Source organism: Equus przewalskii, chromosome 22, assembly GCF_037783145.1.
Source record: "Equus przewalskii isolate Varuska chromosome 22, EquPr2, whole genome shotgun sequence".
Classification (NCBI taxonomy): Eukaryota; Metazoa; Chordata; class Mammalia; order Perissodactyla; family Equidae; genus Equus; species Equus przewalskii.
This window is the reverse complement of record NC_091852.1, coordinates 36,251,043-36,273,531: the sequence shown is the minus strand read 5'-3', so window position 1 is coordinate 36,273,531 and position 22,489 is coordinate 36,251,043. Positions and strand designations below refer to the sequence as shown.

Sequence of the window (22,489 nt, the reverse complement as noted above, 5' to 3'; positions counted from 1 at the left end):
GAGTTGAAAGTGGAAGTTAAACTCCACTCTATGGATAAGAAATGTGATGAATTTGAGAGGAGGTGGATCCCAGAGAATTTGCATAAAAGACCCCAGTCCCTGGACATTAATTTAGTTGTTCTCTAACAAGCTGGAGGCTTAAAGGGTCATACTTACAGGCTTAATAATGGAATGCTAGGAAATTTCAGAGATCACTTGGGCCATTTGCCATTTTGGGCAAGGCTGATCTTGACTAATTCTAGATGACTGCCTAACTACTAAGAGGAGTTATTCCCCCGGATGGCAGAAGTGCAGGGCCAACCATCACTTTTATGTTCTGACATGCTGGTGCCCACGACTTGCCCATGCTGCAGACTGGGTCATTTCATAGAAACTTGAGTGAGGAATTTAAATGTGAAGAAATCTGTTTATCAGAAAATTCCTTCTTTTCTTCATTATCCTGACCTCTAAATTCCCAGAGAGCTGGAGATAAAGCTCATCATTTCATCATTTTCATGTGTATCAGCTCTAATGCTGGATATACATTAAAATCACTTGGAGAGCTCTTAAAGACTTATTGATGTCAAGGCCCCACCCCTAGAGATTCTAATTGAACTGGTTTTCAGTGTGGCCCAGATATTTGTACTGTTTTTTAAAGGTTTCCAAGTGATTCTAAAGTACAGCTAGGGTTACGAACCACTGCTACAGATGTATTGCCATTTACAGAACTGGGGGAAATTCTCAAAATACCTTGCAGCTATAGTCAGTAGAAACTCAGTATAATCAGTAGAAACAATAATTTGGTAGATTCCCAAAAGCATCAGCTTGACCCTAGGGCTTTTTATCCTTAGTTATACCTAGCAACTTAACTAATACATAGTAGACATTCAATCAATATTTGTTAAATAAATGAATGAAAATCAAGGAGATTCACTCTTGGAAGGTTATATGTTTTGAAGAATTTATCCGTTTTTCCCAAGTTATCCAACAGAGTGAAAAGGCAACCTATGTAATAGGAGAAGATATTTACAAACCACATCTCTGATAAGGGGTTAATATCCAAAATATATAAGAAACTCCTATGACTCAATTGTAAAAAACCAAATAATCCAATCAAAAATGGGCAAAGGACCTGAACAAACATTTCTCAAAAGAAGACATAAACAGTCAACAGGTACATGAAAAGGTGTTCAGCATCACTAATCATCAAGGAAATGCAAATCAAAACCACAATGAGATATTGGGTCATAACTGTTAGAATGGCCATTATCAAAAAGACAAAAGATAACAAGTGTTGGTGAGGATGTAGAGAAAAAGGAACCCTCATACTCTGTTGGCGGGAATGTAAATTGGTAAAGCCATTATGGGAAACATTATGGAGGTCCTTCAAAAAATTAAAAATAACTACTACATGAACCAGGAACCTACTTCTGGGTATATATATCCAAAGGAAATGAAATCTGGATCTCGAAGAGATATCTGCACCCATGTTCACTGCAATATTATTCAGAATAACAAAGACATGGAAACGACCTAAATATCTGTTGACAGATGAATGGGATAAAGAAAACGTAGCATCTATATACAATGGAGTATTATCTAGTCTTAACAAAGAAGGATATTTGCCATTTGTGACAACATAGAAGAAGCTGGAGGGCATTATGCTAAGTGAAATAAACCAGAAACAGAAAGACAAATACTGCATGATGTCACTTATAAGTGGAATCTAAAACAGTCAAACTCGTAAAAGCAGAGAGTACAATGGTGGTTTGCCATGGGTGGAGGGGAAGGGGAAATGCAGAGATGTTGGTCAAAGGGTGCAAAGTTTTAGTTACGCAAGATGAATGAATTCTGGAGATCTAATGTACAGCACAGTGACAATGGTTAATAACGCAGTATTGTATACCTGAAATTTGCTAAGGATGGATTTTAAATTAAATCTTCTCAACACACACACACACACATACACACAAAGTAACTATGTAGAGGTGATGGATAAGTTATTTAGCTTAATTGTGGTGATCTTTTCACAATGTATACATATATCAAGATATCAAGTTGTACACCTTAAATATATACAATTTTTCCACGTCAAAGACATCTCAAGAAAGTAGTTTAAAAAAAAGAAAATTGGGGAGAAATAAAAACTTCAGAAGAGCTATTGAACTAACCAAATAAGGAATTTTTAAATAAACAGAAAAAGACAGCCAAGAGTTACAGATTCCTAGTATGACTAGTAAAGGTTATGGACACCAAACACATTTCCAACCATCTTTTATTCCAACAAACAGGTTTATGGGATAAACCAGGCCAATAAATTGGTCCCAAACGTTCAGTCATTGGCCTTGGTGCGTTCTTGTTCTGAAAGGAGATCAGATCTTGGAACAAAACATCCCTTTAAGATATATGATCTGGAATATTAGAAGTCCTGGTAATACATTTAGACTAGGCTTTGACCCAAAAAGTGAAAGGAAGGCAACACAAACTCTTAAACATATGTCCTAAAATGTGAAATCTCCTCTAACACAACAAAAGACCACCTCATATAAATGACATGAGTCGTCAGACCCATGCCAAACTTGTATATCTTTCTTTTAAATAAAAACTCTAACATTTCCAAGGAAAACAAGGCTGATAACATATAACACTAGATGAAGAGTAACAGATAGATCTTGCTGTGGGGCTCACTTGAGCTGAAAGGTCTAAAACCTCTTACAAGTCTTGTGAATCTTAAGATGAGATGACTTTAATAGAAAAAAAAATTTGTTTAAGAAGCCAAATATTAGCATTAAAATTTTTCTTTTGGTATTTATTGTTATATGGTATAGAAATTAGTTGCTCACTAAAGCTTTTATCAGTGTAAGTATCAATATTTTTATGGGAGAAAAATTGTGTTCACAATTAAAAAGTCAGAGGAGTTAGGGCCAGCCCTGGTGGCCTAATGGTTAACTTTGATGTACTCTGTTTCAGCAGCCCGGGCTCCGTTCCTGGGTATGGATCTATACCACTCCTTTGTTAGTAGCCATACTGTGGCGGTGGCTCACATACAAAAGAGGAAGATTGGCAGTGGATATTAGCTCAGGCCAGATCTTCCTCAGGGAAAAAGAAAAAATCTGAGGAGTTAGCTTACTTTCCCTTAGCACAACTATCATGAAATGATAAGTTTGAATGATCTTCCCCATTCCTATGAGATAAGACTCCTTGGGGCTATTTACTTTAGTTTTGCTGTGTTTATATTGACAACATTCTGGCAGCCACATCCATTTGGAATAATATCATAATCTTACCTTTTTTAGGCACCTCCACAATGTGATGATTTTATCTCTTGCTCATCTAACAATTTTATTCAGCTCCAAAAAATTTTATTCTACTCAAAAATTCCACTCAAAATCTATTAACTTTAAAAAAATGCTTTCTTCCTTTATAAGTGAGTCATGTTTTGCTATTTGGATATATATGAACTTAAGAAACTCTTCATTAAATCACTTGGAATTTAACAAAATATTCATACTTTGAACGCATTATTAATCTACAGTATTAATCTATTAGTCCATACTGTCTATTAGTCTGGAGATAAATTTGGCATTTCAGAAAGTAAAAATGTCCTAAAAGACCTTTAAACCTTCTTCAGCCACCAGTACCAAGGTCGACACCATACTTAAGAGCATCGGCTATCTGAGTCATTGCCATCTCAGAGGAGCTGCAGTTTACCCCTTTGACCTCAGTCTTGGCACAGACCTCATACAGTGGTACATGTGATGTGATGCAGAGTTTGCTTAAGTGCCTTACGCATCTGAAACTCCTTACAGGCAAAGCTAAATAAACTGGCTAAAGACAAACCTGGAACTCTCGGAGACACATCTTTAGTATCAAATTAAAAAATATACACCTAAGTAATTTAGGTTCAAGAAGGACAGTTTCCACTAAACAACACACAATACTAGGTCATCAGAAAAATGCATTTGCTAAAAATATTTCGAGTATTTAGCGGAGGGGGGGTGAAGAATTGGAGAGAAGTAGTAGCTTCTCAAGGTAGTTGGTACATTGTTTAATTCACTTGAAATAAAATAAAGAATGGTCACAAAGTACAAGCAAGTATAGTCTGATTTCTAATGTTAAAAAATAAATAAAAGCAGACATTCTGTACCACTTGGTGATACAAGATTAGCGACAGTCGCATTATCAGAGTCACTCAATGAAACCTAATATAATCTTAAGGAAATTAGTAAATGTTGTAGAAAAAAGTTAATACAGGGCCTTCCTTTATTGATCAAACCAGAGTTGCAGGTAAAGGCAATTATCAATGCTTCCATATCAGAAATTGGGAAAAGCAAGCCCTGCTTCCTTTCTCTGAGCCTAGGAAAAGGATGAGGGAGAAGCCAAGGGAAGGGCTCTGCCCAGCATCTCCCTGGAACAGGGCTTTTTACGCAGCATGAAGCACTGCCAGCTGAGAATGAAGAATCTTGTATTCAATGCCTGCCTAGATTTTCACTCTGCTTTGCCTCCATTGACTCCCGTCCCCACCCCCGGCCCCCGCAATCTTCAAAAGATCACTCAGAGCAGATGTTCTCTGCTCAGGAGGTTAACCAAGCCTCCTCACAAGCTTCCAATCCATCAAGGAACATAATTAACTCCAGGAGTTGATAGTTATCATCTATTCCAAACAAGCAGAGTATTTTAGCTCCCTTTACAGTTCTATCATATTGGGAGTAGAATCATTATTAGTTGATAGACTTCAAAATATCAGACCTACAAGTGACCTGGGAAATCGTATCACCAGGGCTGGAAAATTGTCCTGTTAGGTTAATTCAGCAGGTGGATGAGATTTATTTGGGCTGAATTTGAACACTTACCATTAGACCATAACACACATTCCATTTACATGGTGGGCCTCTAAGGACATAAACCTTCATAACCTCTGAGCTTTGCGAAGAGTATTAGGTGACTGAATTGAACTTGGATGCCTAAATCTGGAGTGGAGAGGTGAGAGAAAGCCCATTAAGTTCACGAGCCTTTAAAATCATGACAGGGCTATTTATCTGTGCCCCAGTATATGTTTTGATACCATTCTTCAATAAGGGTTATGTTGTGAGGTGAGTTTATGCTGAATTGTACTGATTTTGGTTCTTTTGAGGCAAATGACACATAGGTTGGTTCCACCATTCAGTCTGTTCTTTTAATATTTCTGTTCTTACCTGATTTGGAAACGCCATCTGTTTAGAGGCTTGCTTTTTCTTCTTCAAATCCCTAAAGAATGGGCCACCCACCCCTCTCCCCATTTTTTTTTTGGCTTTCTATCCAGCCCAGTATGAGTTTACTGAAAGTATTTTCTCAATATCTGAAAGTCAAATGGGGACATATCTTATGTATGTATATAATTTAGAATTTACATTCTCCTTTTCCAATTCATTATAAGCAGATGACAACTGTCTTCTATAGTACTTTAATAAAATCCTAACAACTGGAGTCTTAATTTACTAGGTGACAAAAACGGTATTTTTGAATTTCACATAACATCAATATTTGATGATTTGCCGAAAGACAGAATTTTATTTGCAATTTTAATATGTTCCTTAAGATGCTTCTCAGTCTCTCACTCAGTACAAGATTCTCACATGTAACATTCACATCACTGAGCCAGTAGGAAAGTTCCTATACATCTCTTACTGGCTTTGTGAGACACATGTTTTGGCTCATCCCTACAGAATATTTAAGCATACTAATTTGGGAAAACTACATAATAGGAACATTCTGAATTAGTACATCTTGGCTTTAGTGATGTGTGCTCGTTATCAGTTATGCCTCACAGTGCTATCACCATGCAGCATTATGTAGGACAAATTTAGGAAGTTTTTGACAGTCAAGATTAAGAGAACACATGAATCACAAAGATGAAAGGTCTATTTTTTTCTCATCAGCTCAGGGATCTGGTTTAATATGAGGCTGGCCTCCAAAGAAGACAAGCATACTTGCTAGTGGATGCAATCCAATAGACTCATCCTCAGTGTAGACCCAAACACCCGAATGGCTAAACACCAGAATTGATCTGGTATCTTGCAAGATATGCCTTTTGGCCATATTTCCCAGGGTATGCCGTTTCTACGGGGACCCGTCTGGAACCAAAATGGTCTCAGTTATCAATGGATTCAGTGAAGAAACATCTATTGAGCTCCTAATATCTGTCAGACCCTGTGCAGGCCTGGGGGATACAGAAAGGTGTACAACTCAGACACTGATTTCAAGAACTTCTCACTCTTATCAGAATAAGTTGATGTTTTTCCTGAATACATCTCACTACTTTCTGCTGTGTATGAAAAGTCTAGAAGAATCAGCAGATGCATATTTTTCTCTACTCCTGTTTCATGTTTTAAAATATATAGTAATTTTGATCAAACTTCTTACTTGCCGTATATAACACTTTCACTGTCAAATAAAATCTTTCATTAAAAAATATTACCATACTACTTTATATTTTATAGTTTGGAGAAAAATCTAGTCATAGACCACACAACTCAAGAAGCAGTTTTGAATTACTATTATTCTATGTAAAGACTTTCCATTCTAACGCCTCAGGCCTTTTCCTTTCAGCTTAGAAACCCTTAGTTGCCCTCATTTCCACCTTCACCAAGGCTCTCACTATTCATGCCCAATTCCCATGACAGTTTCTAATTTTCCAAATCTCCTTGTATGCAAAATTCATCATTCATTGAACTGAATGACTTCAGGGAACTTCTGGCCATTACAACATCTAAACACTAAACCAATATCATTCATTTGCAAACTACTCGGTAACATTGGAATCCAACATAAACTTAATATGATATTAACATTAATATTTTTGCTATTATTGTCATCATAATTGTTAAGACGATGCAAAAATATATTACGGAGCTAAAGATACTAGATCCATTTCTAATACTGAATGCTCCTTCCAGTTCTAATATATAAACTGATAACAAAACTTGTTTCGTAAATGAGATAAATACTATATTGCTTATCGTATAAGACTACATAAATACCTAGCTGGAGATGGAAATATTTAGTTCTTTGTACCTTCCTTCCATTCCTTTATCTGGATTTGTGTTCAATAAAATGTTCTGCGTAACCCCAACCACAAAAGTATGCCTCAAATCTGCTCCCTCTGGGCCTGACAAAAGCCACACCTCCTGTGGCTTCTGGACTTACTTGCTGCTGAGGCAGCGTCTCAGCGAGTAGGAGGCCCCTCCACCGCAGGTGCGTGAGCACTCGCTCCACGGGCCCCAGGCGTCCCACAGGCCGTCCCGGTCCTCCTCGGAGCGTGCTGTCCTGGAGCTCTGGGAGAAACAAGAGGACGGTCAGTATAATGTCCTCGTTGAACCCTGAAACACGTGTTCTAAAGTGTGGGGGGGTCTCTATGTCTGTACATGGTGGCCTTGTTGGGGATGAAAATGTGCTCAGATTCTCAGATCTTTCCAGTTTAATAATGTGTATATGTTTGGGGAGAGTGATATTTGAGTTTAAAGACCCTGGGCCGTCACTGAAAGGGGCAAGGGATTGCACTCATGGAGCAAATGGAAAAGGTGGTCAGAAATAGGAATCTGGGTTAGAGGAAGATAAATTGCATTGAAGTCACTATTTTACCCAGGGCTCATGAGTCTACTTTTCAATTTTTTGTGAAGAGAGAAGCTGCTCTCAGAGATGTTTCCGTTCTGAGAAGCTTGACATGTGCATGCCAGCATTGCTTTCCAAAATTTAATGTTCTATACAATTGCTCATTTTTTAATGAAACAGTGTCAGCCCCAGTTTCAGATTTGTTCATTAGAATAACTGTATGAAGTAACTTGACTAATGCAGGGATTGCCTCTTGACAGATAGCTGTGCTTGTTATTGACAGGCTTCCTAGTAAAATCTATATCAACTGTAAGGAAAATGTTAGGTTCACATCTCCATGTCGTGCTTCACATCTCCTAGAGGAGATAAATATAAATTTGTGCCATAGTTCACAGAACAGGTTCTGGAGTTAGAAACTCTGGGTTTGGATATGGATTCTGTTTTTTACTAACTATGTGTCCTTGAACGAGTAATGTATCACCTCCCCACACTTCAATTTCTCTTTCTGTAAAATGGGGATAATATAACCATACCACCACATCCACATGCACATGCATGTACACACATACACACACACACTATAGAAGGATTGGTTATATAAACTTAGCCTAGGACTAATTTCAGAGTAAAGCACTAAAAAATATTACCTTTACTTACTATGTCACTGTAAATTGAGAATATGTCATATATGTATATACACAGTTGTACTTGCCTGCGCAGGCTGCCAAAACACAATCGCAGACTGGGTGGCTTAAAAAACAGAAATTTATTTTCTCACGGTGCTGGAGTCTGAAAGTCTGAGATCAGGATGCCAGCCTTGTTGACTCATGGTGAGAACTGTCCCCTTGGGTTGCAGGTGGCTGCCTTCTCCCAGTGTGATCACATGACCTCCACTTTGTGTGAGGAGAGAGAGAGGGAGCAAGCTGTCTGGTGTCTCTTCTTATAAGGGAGCTGCTCCCATTATGAGGGCTCTATCCACATGGCCACACCTAAACCTAATTATCTCCTAAAGGCTCCATCCCCAAATATCATCACATTGGGGGTGAGGGATTCAACGTGTGGATTGGGGGGAACACAACTCAGTCCATAGCAACAGTTCTACAAATAGCTGGTGTAAATTGTGGCCAAATTATTTTACTTAAAAAACCAGATGTGATACTCAAACATTAAAGGTGGTATCTTCTCATGTCAATCAAAGATATACATATGACAAATGTAAATATTTCAAAACTATTCAAAACCTGGCCTCAGAGAGTTATATCAAGGATTGTCTAACTAGTGCATGCTTTATTTAGATTTCTAAATCATTCATAAGGGACAGTGGGATAGATAACGGTAAGAGAGGGACTGTCGTCTACTCAGCCTGCGCCAGAATACTGGCTCCAGAGCTTCCTAGCTGTGATCTCTTTATGCTTAAGTTTTCTTATCATAAAATGGGGATAATACAGATCCCTACATGACTGAGACACTGTGAAGATTAAAATAGTTAACATATAAAAATCACATAAGGCAGGAACAACCCAAATGTCCATGGGTGGATGAATGGATAAATAAAATGTGCTATATTCAAACAACAGACTATTATCCAGCCTTAAAAAGGAGGGAAATTCTGACACATGCTACGACATGGATGAACCTTGAAGACATTACGCTAAGTGAAATAAGCCAGACACAAAGGACAAATATTATATGATTCCACTTATGTAAAGTCCCGAGAGAAGTCAAATTCATAGAGACAGAAAGTAGAATGGTGGTTTCCAGGAACAGGGGGAGGAAGGAATAGGGAGTTGGTGTTAAATGGGGACAGAGTTCCATTTTGAGAAGACGAAAAAAATTCTAGAGATGGATAGTGGTGAGAGTCGCACAACTATGCCACTGAACTACACACTTAAAACAATTAAAATAGTAAACTTTACGTTACAAACATGTTACCAGAATAATATATATATATATATATATATATATACACACATTTTTAAAAGCTAACAGGGCCTAAATAATAAACACTATAAAAGCATATACAATGGAATAGACATAATTCATTTCAACTGAATCCACATTCAATGTTAGAGAAAGTAAAGTGATTTCCCTCCTCTTCACCTGTGCCAGATTTTTACATCTATAACCAGAAATGACATTTCAGCAATGCCTTTCAGGTCATTCTAAGACCCAGAAGTATTTGGTTATAACAGTTTTTAAACGAGCCTTCAATATAAAGAACTTTTGTGCCCGGTGCAGCTGGGACTCATGCTTATTTCTCTCTCACTTTTGAATGTGCTTTCCTCTTTAGAGTAGGATTTTTTTTAAAGTGGGAACTTTGAATTGCATCTAGCAAGAGAAACTAAGGCAGAAGAAAATAAGGACTAGATAATGAGTTGCCTAAAAGCAATGCCCATTGCCTCTGAAACCAAAATTCTAAGCTTTTCTAATACGTTCCAGCCAACGTCTCTCAGTTTGATTTTCATCACATAAATGCAATGTTTTAATCTCAATATCTCAGAAACAAGGTTATAGATGCAATAAAAATACAATGAGCAATAGATTTTCCTGACCCCACTGTTGGAAATTTCAGCAACAGTGTCAGGCGAGATGATGGTCATTAACTATTAATTGACAGAGAACTAAAGAGCAACCATTAAATTCTGTAGGTAAGCCAGTGTTTCACTAGTGGGAGATTACCAGAAAAGGTCAAAACTGCATCTGATATTGAACTTGAAGGGAAAATCCATTATAAATCCCATTCTTATTGCAGCATTTATTTTACTTTTAGTCATTGGATGGCTAACAATGGACAATTGGCTCCTCTTTTGCACCAGCATTTCAGAAATCCAGTGAACATTGAGAGAAAAAAGGCCTGAGTCTTGGTTCTATAATCCTATGAAAACTGGCTACTTCCCTTGAGTTACTCAATTTAGAAAAAGTCTAGATATTTCTAGATCTTTCGTGCCACACGATGACCTTTGAACGCAGCATTAATGACAACTCCTAAATCAATTATTTTCTCGTTGGAAAACTCAGCAACCAATCTCCAATTTCATCCATCCAATTCTCCTGGTCAGTTAAGAGGCTGTACGTCTCAGTCAATGTCAATTACATGTAATATAGATTGTGGCCATAGATCATTATGTACCTCCTAGGAATATTAGAAGAAGATTAGAAGAGCTGCTTTAAATCCATCAACCTCAGGATGGTGTCATTTTTCTCGCCATTGCTGGCTTATCTAAACATGGTTTTCATCTGATAGGTTTGCGGTTGATTTCAGGGCCAATTGCAGCAACCAAGTCTCAGGTGAACAGCTTTAAGCCTGACAGCTACAAGTAGTTACACACTTTGAGTAATTACACGAAGCAATAGCTCCCTGCATCCCACTGCCCAATAAACACTTAACCTTAGACTGACCTCCTATGTAGCACTTTATCTAGAAACCTCTCTCACTGGAACTTGGACAGGTTATCAAGAACTTATGAAAGATGTTGTAGGATGAAGCACAAATTAGCAATAAAAAGACTCTGGAGTTATATTTGCTCAGAGACACATATATACAGAGTACTTGGAAAATATTTTTTCCAAATGTTGTAAGAAGAGGTCAAGCTATATAGAACTAAATGAAAACAAAAGTAGGTGCTGAGGAAATGGATGATGGGTTTTTGTAAAATTGAAGTCATATAACAGATGAAGTTATATTATAAGCAAAGTGTTTTTCAGACATCAACGGATCCTCGAAAGTAGCAAAACAGGTTATGAGACAAGGCAAAGAGTGGTTCTTACTATTTCAAGATCAGCAAGAAGGCACCTGAGTCTCTGGTTTTCCTCTCCGGCCAGACAGACAGCATTTAGCTTAAGCCATCTGGAAGTGTGTATGTGACTGTACAAAATGGATGTCACACACCTCTAAATTAAAAAGAGGGGCAACTCCTCCGATGATGAGAGAACCATTTTTCCTGTGGCGTGCCCAAGCAAAGTGGAGAAATCCATCCACAGAAACATCCTGTCCATGTACCACGCTTTGGAAATGAATCTGCAGATTCCATTTTTAGCTCCCCTACACACATCAGGTCTCTATAAATCTTATCTAATCCTTGGCTTCTTTAACTACTTGGAATACTGGTTCTGCCGCCAACTGTACGTGGTAGGGGTTGTGGGTCCCTGCTCCTGAGAGCTTACAGCCGTGAAGCAGTAACTGGGCTCTTGTAAAAGTCCATTAGCTTTTTGATGTACTGTCTTAAAGAGCAGAGTGTGTGGAGACTGAGGCATGTGCCTTCCCAGATATTCGCTGCTGGCTTTGCTTAGGAAATTTGGATCATCTGGTTCTTATCACAGCTGCACTGCTGGGGGATATGATGAACTACCAGTGACACAGTGCACGGTCTTTCAGAGGCCACTGCATGAAGCCTGTCCCTTGCTACTGAGGAGAAAAGTCAATTCTATAACAGCGTGTAAAAGCTATCCAGGCTATGGAAAGACTTTTGGGTACCTGTCTTCCTTTTTCTTCCACTGTGCCTGTGCACGCACGCACATAGGCATACTCCTTTCACATTCCAGTTACGACACCTAATTGCACCACCTAAGCCTGGAGGGTCGATGGTGAGGAAAAAATGCTGGCATTAAGTACCTATGTGCCACGAAGTGCGCCAGAATTTACACAAATTACAGGATTTAATCCTCACAACGAGCCATGTCAAGTCGGAAATTATTTTTTCTATTTTACAAATAAGAAAATTGAAGCTCAGAGAGCTTGAACAACCTGGATCGTGGTGCAGGAGAAAAAGGACAAACTTGGGCATAAGACAGACTTTATTAGTCATATCCTAGTAAACTTGACTTAGGCACATTGTCAGATCTCTTTGAACCAGAGTTTCTTTATCTGTAAAATGGGAACATTGATACTTCTCTTACTAGGACTATTGTGAAGATTAACTGAAAGAACATATATTAAGTACCTAGTGTAGTTTCTGGCATGTTAGTTTTAACCATTTCATCTCTCCACTCATGTCAGGAATATACCATCCCCATCCCAAGTCACAGAGGTAGTACCTGGTCGAGCCAGGCTTTATATCCACATCTGACCATCTTTTGTGCTGCCTAGCTTCAAAATTTGATTTTCCTTTCCATTTTGAATAGCATTTATCAATACCTGAATTTTTTATAGAATGCAAGAACTAATGTTGTTGCTTTTCTTTTCAAAAAAATTATTCTGTCTTGAGAATTCTTTCTCAGTCTGGGAATAACAACTTGGCGATGGAATTAAGACAGCTTCATTACTTTTTAGGAACAAAAACCTGACTCTGCTGAACGTCAAACGCTTCAGTAAGATTTTCATTTCAGAACTCTGGTAACTTGATTTTTTTGTATTCTATCCAAGGGCAAGGCAGGATCGCAGCTCATCTAGGAAACTGCTGAAAACCTCTAGGCATTTGGGAAAGCTCTACCAGAACACCCTTTCACAGCCAGCTGAATTAAAATCAATAATTGCTGATATGAGCAAAGATTAGCATTCAGGAAATTTGCAACTGGTCATTGAGTATTTTGAGTCAGCTTATCTCAAGGAAAGGCAGAGTAAATTACTCCATCACTGTCAGTTTCTATTACTTTAAAAGTACAAATTTAGCAAATAGAAATACACTGCTTTGTGGTAATACTAATAGGATATTAATGTAAATATTACTATATACTTCTTTCCGATAGAGATTTGAAACTGTTTAAGTTTGGATAAAAACCTATACATATGTATATATGTGTGTATACATATATACGTATGTATACTATGTATATACATATATATCTGTGCGTATAAATATTTTCCAGACACACAAACTCTCTCCCCCTCTATAGGTATACAAGAGAGAAAGAGAGGGAGAGTGGGTGTGTGTGTTTGTGTGTGTGGGTGTGTGTCTGGAAGATTTAAAGAGAGTTTGTACTAGAAAGAAACCGTCAGTCTGGTTTTCTTTTTCCACTGTAATAATTTTCTTTCTAATAACAACTATAACAGCCAAACTCCCGAACCTAGGGGCTGCTCAATTAGGAGTAGAAGGCTGAAACTGGTAATGCCATTTCTTTCACAAAAGAAAATTGGACAATGGGAGAATTGTATTTTGTAGAAACGGCAGTAATTTAAAAAAAAAAAAATCACTTATTCCCCTAGCTGTGCTCACAGTCATCATCTTCTTGGCCCTCGCGTTGTAGGGTTACTTTAAAGCCTTTATATTATTTCACCTCAAGGGTGAAGCTTAAGCCATTTTACCTGGAGTTCTAAAAAAATGAAGCTGCTCTTCCTGGTTGCTATTTTTTTCTGTACTTAGGAAGAAAAAATCTCCGGTGGAAAATAATATGTAGGCCAAGCACCAAGGAAAAGAGTGAAGAGTCACCTCCTGGGGCTTCCACACCCTTCCACTCCCCAAAACAGGCATATTTGAAACACCCCCTCAAATGAAATTCCTTCTCTGCTCTTTTTGTGAATTCCTGACCTCCCGGTGAGCCAGTTAGAAGTCTCAGTTTCCGTTTCCATCTAATCTAACTCAAGCTCTGTCCAAACTGCGACTCCAATAAACCATAGATACTTTCTGCCCCACTGGCAACTTTTGCTGAAATGCATTTACAAAACATCTGTAGAAGTAACGAAACATCAGAGACTCTGGAAAGCACATGTTGGGGTTTGGAATCATGGAGAAAGAATTCCTGACAGAGAAAAAGCTCACTTTGTGACTCGCTGAGGAAACTGGAAAGCTGATAAAATAATATGACTTAGAGTTTGATGAACAACAACCAAAATTATAACAGAGAAGTTGGAAGAAAGACTAATTTCATGCTACCGTCAAGTCTTTGGTTTTAGGAGAACTTTCCTAACTCTTCTGTGGTTGATCATGGTGCCACCCGAGCCAAGAAAAAAGTTTGCTGAAATAGTTCTGAATGAAGTTCCACAGGACTCCAGCTGTAATTTAGGGTGTACGTCTGTGCTCACGATCCAGTGCTTCTCTCTCAAGTGCCAGTCAGAAATTGCGGGATGAATGTTCGGAATTGAAATCTAAAACATTCTCTCTGACTCAACATTATATTTTCTTCTTCTCTACATTCTTGCTTCTACTTTTGCTCACATTAAATTCCCTTTACCCAGAAACACTAAAAGAATGATAAGTTCTTACTATCTCAATATTCTGCCTAATCTGCATTTATTTGATGTTCTATCCAGGTGTTATCAATTTGCAAGAATTCGTACAGAATAAACTGAACTTAAAATAAGACTTAGTAGCTCTTCAGGATTATCATTTTGCATAACAATTATCTTCCCAATTAGTTTGTAAACTCTTCGAGGGCAGGGATGATGCTTTCTATTTTTGAGCTATCTACAGTTATCACTGCAATAATTACTATGCATGTCATCTAGAAGAAGATGTAAGAAATTTGAACAAATATTTAATGGATGGTGAAATGCTCTGGAAGTATGTTTTGTTTTAAATCCTGGATTACTTGTTTACTTGTCGTTTGTTCCTAAAAACATACAGAAGGCATGGAATAAACACAGGAGTGGGGTTGGGTGGAGGGAGAGCAAAAGAAGCAGGGAAGTGGGGGAGGAGAGAGAGAGAGAAAGAGGGATCTAGTTACTGAAAATTTCCAAGTGGTTTCAAGTCTGGGACTTTCTTCTTTTCTTCAGTTCAAATACGTACCACTCCCCACCCCCGACTCTTCCACACTAGGAGAGGAATTTTGTCAAAAACACTGCACCTGTAACTCAGACACACGTTTTAAAAAGCAATAGCTCTCTCAGTTACCATATCTCTGTATCTTCAACAGATAAGATTTCCCTCTGGTTTTAACCTGTAGATGCAGCTGTAGGTAGCAGCTTGAATAAGTGGAACAATTTTGCAAGTTTTGCAGTGTGGGAGTAAATCACTTTGAGGGCCTACTTATGGTCCTGATGATACTTTTCTATTATCATGTAAAGCAAACCAGCCAAGCATCCTAGCAATCCAGAACAATCATAATTGCTTAATGTAGACTCATGCCAATAATCAACAGATTTCTTTAGCTTCTATACCCCACTAGATGCTCTCAGGCCAGGAAGCCTTGTAAGTAAGGCATAGATGGCAACCAGCAAGTTGACTAGCTGCTTTGAAATGCCTGTCTCCCATCCAGCGTTACCATTTTCAACAGCTCCTTTCTTGATTCTCAGTGTCTACCAGTAACTATCTATCAGCCCCAGAGCTCACTACCCCACAGCCCTCTACCTCTTGGCTTATGGAGGGAACTCTTGCTTTCTCCTGAATAAGTTCCACTCCTGCATGCTTATGTTTCTGCTTCTGCTCACTTCCCTGAGTCCAGCCTGGTGCAGGAACACCTTTTAGAGGATTTATAATTTAGTGGGGGAAGTAAGATAAAGATCAACAACAACAACAAAATATTTGACTGCTCATCCTCTACATTTAATCAGACACCAAGTCTTATCACTTCCATTTCTGAAATGCCTCTCTCTTTCATTCCCACCCTCTCCATTCTTACTTTCACTATTTTCACTTACCTTCAACCTTAATTCTGGTTCTAGTGTTTGGTGACTGGCATTTTGCAATAGGCTTCCCATCTGATTTTTTTACCTTCAGCCTCTCCTCCCACTGGGCTAGCCTCCACACTCCTGCCAGTTATCTTTCTAGAATACAGCGCTAAGTTGTTCACTCCCTAAAAGACTTCCTATGGTTCCACTGCCTATAGCTGGTGGCATCTAGTAATAGATTCCAGATGGGCCATGAGGACTCAAAGCTGTCTGCAACATTTTGCACATACATGTGTTGTTATCATACTTCTGGAAAGAGGATTCATAGCTTTTGTCAGATTCTCCAAAGGTTAAGAACCACTGGGTATAGGATAAAGTCCAAATTATTAGTGTGACATACAACACCCTTCAGAACCTGACCCTAAATCAATGTTCTAGACTCATTTCTGCTGCTTCCGATCACTCGTGTCCTCTGCTCTCCGGTGACTGGGCACTGCTGCTCAGTCAGTCAGACTGCCTGGGGACCTCTGATACTCTTTTATGAGCTGCCATTGCCTACGTTTCCCTCTTCTCCACATTCCTCACAACTTTTTACTTTCTTCGACTTGTGTACTTCTCCTACTTTAACATGCAGCTCCAACATCATCTTCCAGTGAAATGTTCTCTCATCTCCAGGTAGCATCACTCACCCCCTCTCCTGTGTCTTTGAGCATATTGCTAGGACTCACACCCGTGGCTGTTCTAGCATTTCTCAGCCACTGTTCTGCAGTTCCTTGTTTACACATCTATCCTGAGGGACGGACTGTGTGCTTCCTCAGGGCCATGACAGAGATGAATATGCCTTTGTACCCCCAGTGCCTTGTCGAACACCGGATATGTAATCAGTCTCAGTGCATATTCGTTGAATGAATAATTAACGCAAGGCAGGCTAGGGCAAGTTGTAGTCGAGTATCTAATTCATAACGGCTGTCAGCTTTGTCTCATTCATATACATTCAGATTCTCTAAAGACAGATGGGGAATATATATAGATATATGCAGAAGCTGCATATAAGCAAGGGAATGGAAGAGGAAAAAAAATTAATCTGACCCATGAAAGAAAAAGACAATCACATTTCTGCTTACTCACATGCCTTTTTCTGTCAACTTTAAATATACTCAAAATGTTTAAAGCTGAAAGATGATTAACCTGTCACATCTCGCCTTAATCTAGTCTAACCCAAGTCCTAGATGTCTATCTGCCAAAGAGTCCTCATCAGTGAGTAAATAATGTCAGTCTTTCTGCAACACTTGGGATGCAGGGCTTTGTGGAGATGAGCGGCTGCAATTACGAGAGAATGCAGATAGGCGAGTAATGGCGTCCTGACTTAATTAAAGGCATAGGCCTCTACCAATAAAAACGTAAAGAATATTCATTAAATCGTATTTTCAAAAATGCAAAAATTAGTACAGTAGAGATAACCATAGATCACAGAAAAATTTAATGTTGAACAGAATTAATCAGGAAAAATGACTTGCTAGAAGCAAGTTTTGATACAAGTTTTAAAGTAAAAGTTCTGAACTGGGGAGAAAATATTTCCATTAGATTCCATGCAAAAATAAATCCCAAACTTCAAATCATAGCACTCTGAGGTTTAAATGAAATTAACAGAGGCAAAATATTGATATCAGCCCTTGAAGACAGGGACTATGTGATCTCCAGCTTTACATCCCTAATCTCCAACGCAGGGCTTGATTCAGAGATCAATACTCAATGGGCGTTTAGTGTTTGCTTGATTTTTTTATGAGCACTTTTAACTTCAAAATGTTTCAGAGAATGGACATGGATAACATTGACGGCAAAAACTCCTAAACAGGGATGCAGGCTGGGGACCAGGACTTGGCTATTGTGGTCTTTTGGGTGACTTAGGTCTCTGTGCCTTAGTTCAGTCACTTCCACAAGAAGGAATTTGGGTCAGATACTCTCTAAGACATCCCCAGCCATAAAAATGTCTACGGTTCTAAATTAGCCTATCTCATTTAAGCATATTTACAAATCATTTTTCCCTCCTGTAAAATAAGTCATGAACATTTGCTTGACTTAACTCATAGGGGTGCTGTAAAGATTATTTTAAAAATAAAAGTGCTAAAATATGAAAGTGTTGACCAGTATAATTGCTAAACAAAATTCAAATAGAGATGATCCTATTGCTTCAGATACAAGAATCATTTTATTAAAAAGTAATTCTTGAAACAAAGAATCTCTATTTGTGATTCCCTTTCTTTACTAATACAATTAGCATCCAGATTCTCTGTCAAATCCTAGTGAGTTCCAAATAATAAAAGAAATGCTAAATTATACTCTGCCCTTTATATTGGTAAATGTGTACTACTTAATTTTGAAGATCAGTAAATACTTATAAACAAAAGTTTCCCAAATGATGAGATAAAAGTTAGCTTTATGTGATGGTTTTCAGTTTCTTCCTATCCAAGTGTTAAGGAATAACGTTTTTTTTTCTTATGATGTTCTACTAATGACTATATCTATAATTTTCATGACATAATTTGTTTTGTATCAAAACAGAAGCTCTGTTATTGTGGTTCTCTACTGGTATAGACTATAGTGGTCATTTTTTTAAATATTCAGATTTCCAGATATATTTTTAACATATTAAGTCCTTTATCAGTAACAATTGAGAGTCAGTTGCCTTGGGATAGCTTTTGTTATAACTACAACAGTCAGGACGAGCATTCTCTAGCTAAATAATTATTCATTTCACAAACATAATAGCCTACCATTTCTTTTTAATATTGTGCAGAGTGGATTGTAGTGTAAGTCCCTGATTTTAAATCACGGCAAAAAGGACATTGGTCTCTAAAAGAACTTGTCTTTCTTGGTCAATTATAATTTGTCATCGTTATCTGTAAATAGTATAGACCTACTTGTATTGAGATGGAAAATAACATTGGTGAATAGAGACATATATACCAGGCATCTCTTCCCAGGTCCCAGTCAAGTTCATCAAAAGTATTTATATTTTGAGCTGGCTAATTTCCCTCTACTGTTAGCATTTTAAAATCATAATCGAAAAATATCGTTTGGAATTGTATAAATGGGAAGTAATATAATCTTCCACTCATTTGTAAATTAAATAACAATGTCAAGAAGTCATTAGTGAAAGCATTTATTAAATCTTTATTAGCAGATGAAACATAATCCATTTTTTGTGATCCTTGTGAGCCCTTGTCTGACCCTCAATGCTTGATAAAGTAGAAACATGGATGGTTTCTCTGAGAATTTCTAAAACTTAATTTTTGCTTTCAGTGTGCGAGCATTTTGAGTCTGTCACCTTTTTGTTTTCAGCAAGAATAACTTTTTCCTTCTGCATCATTCAAAATTATTTAATGGTAGGAATAATATTTATATGCATTGCATTAACCACATTTAGCAATGTAAAAAGTTAACAGACTGATGTCTAAAGTAATGTTATAATCACTAAAATGCCTCAGGAACATATTAAAATGGATCTTGGCCACCGACAATATCAAGAGTGCCGAGGCGCACCACAGGCATCTTTTTTAAAGCCTGTTTTGTAATAAGCAGAGAAAGTGATGGTGCTAAATCATGGTTCCCTACCCCATTTGCCTCTCAGCCTCTCTGTCTCTGGTGCTGGGCCTCAGAAATCAATTTCACACACGGCTGCTATCAGCATTCTTTAAGCTATTAAGACGAAAGCACTTTCTCCTCTTTTTATTAAAACCAAGCTCACTTTTATCTCACAGCTCCCGCTTTGTGTTCTCCTGCCTTTACTTTGCACTTTGTCCGTGGTGGGAGTGAAACTGTCTCCTGCCTCCTTTCCTTTCACTTCTAAACTTCTGGAAAGGCTAATCCACATGCACTGCACCCACTTCCTCAATAACCCCAAATTCCTTAATGCTTTGCAATCTGGTTTCTGCCCTAAGACATGAGTGATGTGGCTCCCCTGAAATTCATCAGAGTTCTGTAATCCACCACATCCTATGACCTTCTCTCAGGCCTTGCTGTGGGAGATGCTCCCCTGGCTTCTCTGGCAGTCACTACTGGCCTGTTGCTCCCTGCCTTTTCTTACTCACTCTGACTAATAAATGCTGGAATCCTCAAGGTTCTTTCCTTGGGCCCCTGTTCTTCTCTCTACTCTCCCTTTCATCTTAGCCACTTCCCCTTTATTGAACTCTTCCCTTTGTAGATGATATACAAAAACATCTTTATTCCAATCTCCAGGCTTCTATTTCCACTTACCTGGATGCCTTGTTAGTATCTCAAACTCAACATGTCCAAACCAAACTCATTACTTGGGTCCCCAATCCTTTAGCAGATGTTCTGCTGAACAGTTATAAATATATAAACATTTCTATAAAACATTTCCCCTCCCTCCAATCACTCTGTCCTCTACCCCAACCCACCCCATCCATCTACCCACACACATACCCTAACAACTGCCTGGACTATATGTTTTACTTCTGCAATGTATCTCCTTTCTGTTCCCTCTTTTCCATCCATCTGCTGATGCCCTAAATGGAACTCTTCTTCTGTCAGCTATGTGATACACAGCTGGTGTCGCCATCTGCTTCTACTTCTGGCCAGGTCAGTTCTTCTGGATTATGGCTCTCAGTGTGTCACAGAAGTTGCAGATAAGGTTGGACTGGTGGCCTGGGACAGGCCTTGAGTTCCAGCTGAGGAACCGGCCCTTGGGTAGACTGACAGCTGGAGCCAATGATGGCTTTCGAGCAGGGCAGGATAGGATGGGAGTTTTACAGTTTTCAAAGTACTTAACATATTCATTTAATCCTCATTATATCCCACGAGGCACCACAGGTTTATGGGCATTTTAGAAAAAAGGGACTACTACAGCTGAGGGATGGAGAGTTGCTCTAAAAAGGACAAGAGAGAAATCCCCTTACAACCACCTCCTCAGCAGATAAGAGGAACTTAGAATCTCTTTAGGTCTAATTAAGAAAGTAGGATAAGGATGGATAAGAGTGAGTAACTCATCCGGACAGGAATTAAACTTGGCTGTCTGAGGAAAGCAGGGAAAATCAGACCAAATACTGAATCTAACACAAGGGCCTTCCAGGAAAAGAAAAATAGAAGATTAGATGACTAGTATAAGCAGAAGATTGGATACCCTCAGAGTGTCTGTTTTGTTTGATTTTGTTTCTTCAAATCAGACTCGGAGAGGTTCTAATTTCTATCTTGCACAAAATGTGCATGGTTACTATTTTTTAATAAAAAGTTTATACATTTAAATGGCTGGTAGCTTATACTTCAGATTACACTGCATCTTACTAACTGGAAGAGTTCCTGGTTCCTTTGTGCAGGCTCCCTAACACAATAGGATAATCATCTTCACACTATTCATCGTAATGCTCCCTCTCTCTTTTTCTCTCTTCCTCTGTCTCTCTCACACACACATGTATTTGCAGGTTACAAAGCACATTCACATTCAACTACATGAGATATTGGAACTGGTATAGTATCCTTATTTTAGGGAAAAGGGGCTCATAAGTTATTTTGTTTTCTTGTTTTTTTGAGGTGGGGAGAGTTCCAGAAGCGACTTCAAAGTTAAGAGACAACGACAAATTTCCTAACAGGTGAGAGGTGTTTAGAACCTTTTAAATATTCAGTTAGATCAGCAGTTATCAACTCTGGCTACACGTTCAAATTACCTGGGAACTCAAGAAAAATTGCCAGGGGCTGGCTCCATGGCATAGTGGTTCACAGGTTCGGATCCCCAGCGCTGACCTACACCCCTCGTCAGCCACGCTGTGGCAGTGACCCACATATAAAGTAGAGGAAGACTGCCATAGATGTTAGCTCAGGGCTAGTCTTCCTCAGCAAAAAAAAAAAGCCCATGTCTGGGCCTCTCCCCAGACCACCTGAATCTGAATCTTTTGGGGGAGAGAGGCTGGTGGCTTCCAGACAGTTTCAGTTCTGAATTCCAATGGTGATTTTGATGCAGAGGAGGGTTAGAACCCTGAATTAGACAAGCATTTGTGAGTGAACTCACAGCGTGACTTTCTTGAATCAAGCTTTATCTTTATTCTGTTTTATACTCCTTGGCTTTAACGGACTCCAGAACCCTATCCCCCTTACCCCCGCCAGTTAAAAAAAGAATCCTATTTTTCTTCTCAGCCCTTCTTTGAGATTGCATAGGAGACTTTAGTTACCAGGCAAAGCTGTCAGCTGCCTTGAATCCAGGAAAAGATAAGAGATTGGTTTCTGGGAATGAGATAGAAGAATGTCAGCCTTGTAGGAAGGGAGGAATAATAACTGCTGGTGTTTATTAGGCACTTGCGACATGCATGAGGTATTGTGCTAAGTATGTTGCATGAGTCGTTTTATTAAATTTCACAATAATCCTTTGAGGTAGATGATATTGTTGGTCCCTGTTTTGCAGACAAGGAAACTGAGACACAGAAA

General features: G+C 38.6%; 1 protein-coding gene across 6 annotated transcripts in view; it reads right to left on the bottom strand.

The window, feature by feature from the left end:
• The window catches only part of ADAMTSL1 (ADAMTS like 1), an 858,582-nt gene that overhangs the window by 332,693 nt on the left and 503,400 nt on the right, over positions 1 to 22,489 (bottom strand). For all 6 annotated transcript variants that reach the window (XM_070589758.1, XM_070589759.1, XM_070589760.1 and 3 more), the window contains one exon: positions 7,165 to 7,292. In XM_070589758.1, coding sequence (XP_070445859.1) covers positions 7,165 to 7,292 — 128 coding nt within the window. The remainder of the gene's footprint in view (positions 1 to 7,164; positions 7,293 to 22,489) is intronic.